General features: G+C 51.2%; 1 protein-coding gene across 1 annotated transcript in view; it reads right to left on the reverse strand.

Moving 5' to 3' along the window:
* RALY (RALY heterogeneous nuclear ribonucleoprotein) overlaps window positions 1–2760 on the reverse strand; it is a 13462-nt gene extending 10702 nt beyond the window's left edge. The window contains exon 1 of the mRNA XM_009073983.1: window positions 2505–2760. Coding sequence (XP_009072231.1) covers window positions 2505–2760 — 256 coding nt within the window. The remainder of the gene's footprint in view (window positions 1–2504) is intronic.
* Between the last annotated feature and the right edge of the window lie 286 nt (window positions 2761–3046).

Genomic DNA, 3046 nt, shown 5'->3' on the forward strand with positions numbered 1-3046 from the left:
TAAGCAGTCACCTTCCTGCTGCCCATGTAGGCAGGGAAGTTCAACCATCACCTCAAAGGATCCCCCAAACCTTCCATGAACAGAAGCAGGGACAGCCTCTTCAGCAGAACATCCCATGCCAGTCCCATCCTGTCCTCCCTCCCCTCATTCCCATGTGGTCATCACTCCTCTTTTTAGGGGAAAACTTTCTGCTTTGATTTTCCAACTACATTGTTCAGCTCTTCTCTGCTGGGAAGAGGAGTATCCCAGTGTTTATACCTGCCTATGGACAACAAAGGGAAGCTGGTCATCAGAGTGGCCCATGAAGGGAAGGCAGACAGAATCTGAAGAGTCACCAAGGTTGGAGGAGACCTCTAAGATCACCAAGTCCAGCCATTAACCTGTCATTGCTGTAACCCCTAAACCCTAAACCATATCTTCCATCACCACATCCATACACTTCTTAAACACCTCCAGGGCTGGTGATTCCACTACCTCCCTGGGCAAACCTATTCCAATGCCTGATGAAAGGGAGCTGAATTTGCCCCTCATCCAAGCCATGTACGAGAGTCCCAGCTATAGAACAGTCCTCTTGCCTTGTTGGCACATCAGACCTCAGGGACCAGCACTGAGAGTAAGAGGATCCTACCATGGTAAACCTTTCATCTGTCTCTTCAACTAAGTGGGCAAGTGCTGCCTGTCTCTTAGCTGCATCTCCTCTATCTGGCTGGAGCAGCACAAGGAGCTCCTTTGCTCTCTAAGTGCCTCTTCATCACATCTACAGGCTGCCCATGTGGGCAACACCTGGGCTGGAAGCCTCTCTGGCACACTGAGCTTTGTCTCAGCCTGAAGCTCCACTTTGTGGACCATCAGAGAAGTCAAAAGAAGTTCCTTGTATGTGGATGGAGCTCAGATGAACCAGTACAGTGTCTCACACATCAGCTCCAGCATGCAACTTCTTATTTCAGCCTGCTGTGCCAGAAGCAGGGTGGGAATGGGCTCCAAATTGCTTTCCTGGGTGCCCAGTGAGCACTGTCTGCAGCAGCCTTGCAAATCCCTATCCTTCATTAAAATTACTGTCTCCAGGTCCAATTCTCAGCTTAGAGCTGGTGACAAGAGCTTCTCAGCATATGACACTTCAAAGCGAGCTGCAAAACAAGGATGCAGCTGGGAGCAGTTTTGGGGTTGTTTGTTAGCTCTGATCTCACAGCAGTGCAGCCGTGGGGGAGGTTATCTCATTTAGCATCACATGGCTGAAGCTAGGCTGAGCTGGTCTGAGTTAGACTACCACATCTCCTGGCAGGCTAAGGGTAAGGCCTGGTCCAGGAAGGGAATCATTGACTCACAGAATGGTTTGGGTTGGGAAGGATCTTAAACACCATCTTGTCCTACCCCCTGCCATGAGCAGGGGCACCTTCCACTAGCCCAGGCTGCTCCAAGCCCAATGCAACACAGCCTGGAACACTTCCAGGGATGAGGAACCCACAGCTTCTCTGGGCAACCTGTGCCAGTGCCTCAGCACCTCACAATATCCCAGCTAACCCTGCCCTCTGCCAATTTGAAGCCATTCTTCCTTATCCTATCCATGTCTTCAATAACAGGCAATATCTTTTCCCATCCTTGTTCTTCCCTACCAGTTCAAGGACAAGGACATGGGATGATTCGCAACTGTGGTTTAGCAGCTACCCCTCTGCCAATTTGAAGCCATTCTTCCTTATCCTATCCATGTCTTCAATAACAGGCAATATCTTTTCCCATCCTTGTTCTTCCCTACCAGTTCAAGGACAAGGACATGGGATGATTCGCAACTGTGGTTTAGCTTCTACAATCACAGAACATAGCATGAGATTTTGGGCTACAATGTCACAGCCCTGAGGGTACTAACATGCCATGAGGAGCTTCACTTCTACACAGGAGTCAGAAGCTTTCAGCTGCTGCTTGGAGGGCGGTGGAGAAGTGTCTTAAAAGTCTCCCAAGTCTGTATCTGGCCGTGGATCCTGCTGACCCTGCCCCAGTCTGGCCCCAGCCCTGCCTTGTCACTGTGATCATAGAATCACAGAATCATCAAGGTTGGAGGAGACCTCCAAGATCATCCAGTCCAACCTGTCACTGCTGTCACCCCTAAACCCTAAACCCTATCCTCCAGCACCAGATCCAGACACCTCTGAAACACCTCCAGGGATGGTGACTCCACCACCTCCCTGGGAAATATCCCAGTGCCTGAACACCCTGACAGGGAAAACATTTCTCCTAATATCTAATCTGACTCTCCCCTGTCTCAGCTCAAGGCCATTCCCTCTAGTTCACTCCGTGCAGCCATGGCAGGAGAGACATCCTCCATCTCCCTCCAACCCCTGTCAGGGAGTTCTAGTCATCATGATGCTCAGTCACTGCTGGGTTGCATCTGACCTACTCACTAGCACTGAACATGACTTGATCATCTGATCAATGTGTCAGTTTGCCCTGGAACTGGCCAACCCTCGAGCATCCCCAAGCCACATTTGGACACCACAGAAGCTACTCACCCAGAGTCTGGCCAGCCAGGACCCTGCCGTTCTCGCCCAGCACGGCGGCACGCGCATGCCTCTCATTGGAGTACTGTACGAAGGCATAGCCCTTGTGCACAGAGCAGCCCACCACCCGCCCGTACTTGGAGAAGATGGTCTCCACATCGGACTTCTTGACCACAGCTGTGTTGAGATTGCCAATGAAGACTCTGGAGTTGATGGATTTGGGGTCGTTCTTGTTCGTGATGTTGCTCGTCTGCACTTTCAATGACATCTTGAAGACCTGAAGGAACAGATTTGAAGTCAGGAGGGGTGTGAGGGAATTCCCAGGGTTAGGAAAGAGAAGGGGGGATGAATCTCCCAATGAACCTGGACAATCAGCTCCTCAGCTGATTCCTGAGAGAATCAGCTCCTCAACTTCAACTAGTCACAGCCTGGGGGGATCCCATCTCCAGGAGCCCCTGGAGTTTGGAGGTGACTGCCACAGCCTGTGCTAACCTCTTGCTGGAAACCTACTGATCAGGCAGACACCCTACATGGACTTGTGCAGGCCCAGGAGT

The sequence above is a fragment of the Acanthisitta chloris genome, unplaced genomic scaffold (genome assembly GCF_000695815.1).
Source record: "Acanthisitta chloris isolate BGI_N310 unplaced genomic scaffold, ASM69581v1 scaffold12034, whole genome shotgun sequence".
NCBI classification, from domain to species: Eukaryota; Metazoa; Chordata; class Aves; order Passeriformes; family Acanthisittidae; genus Acanthisitta; species Acanthisitta chloris.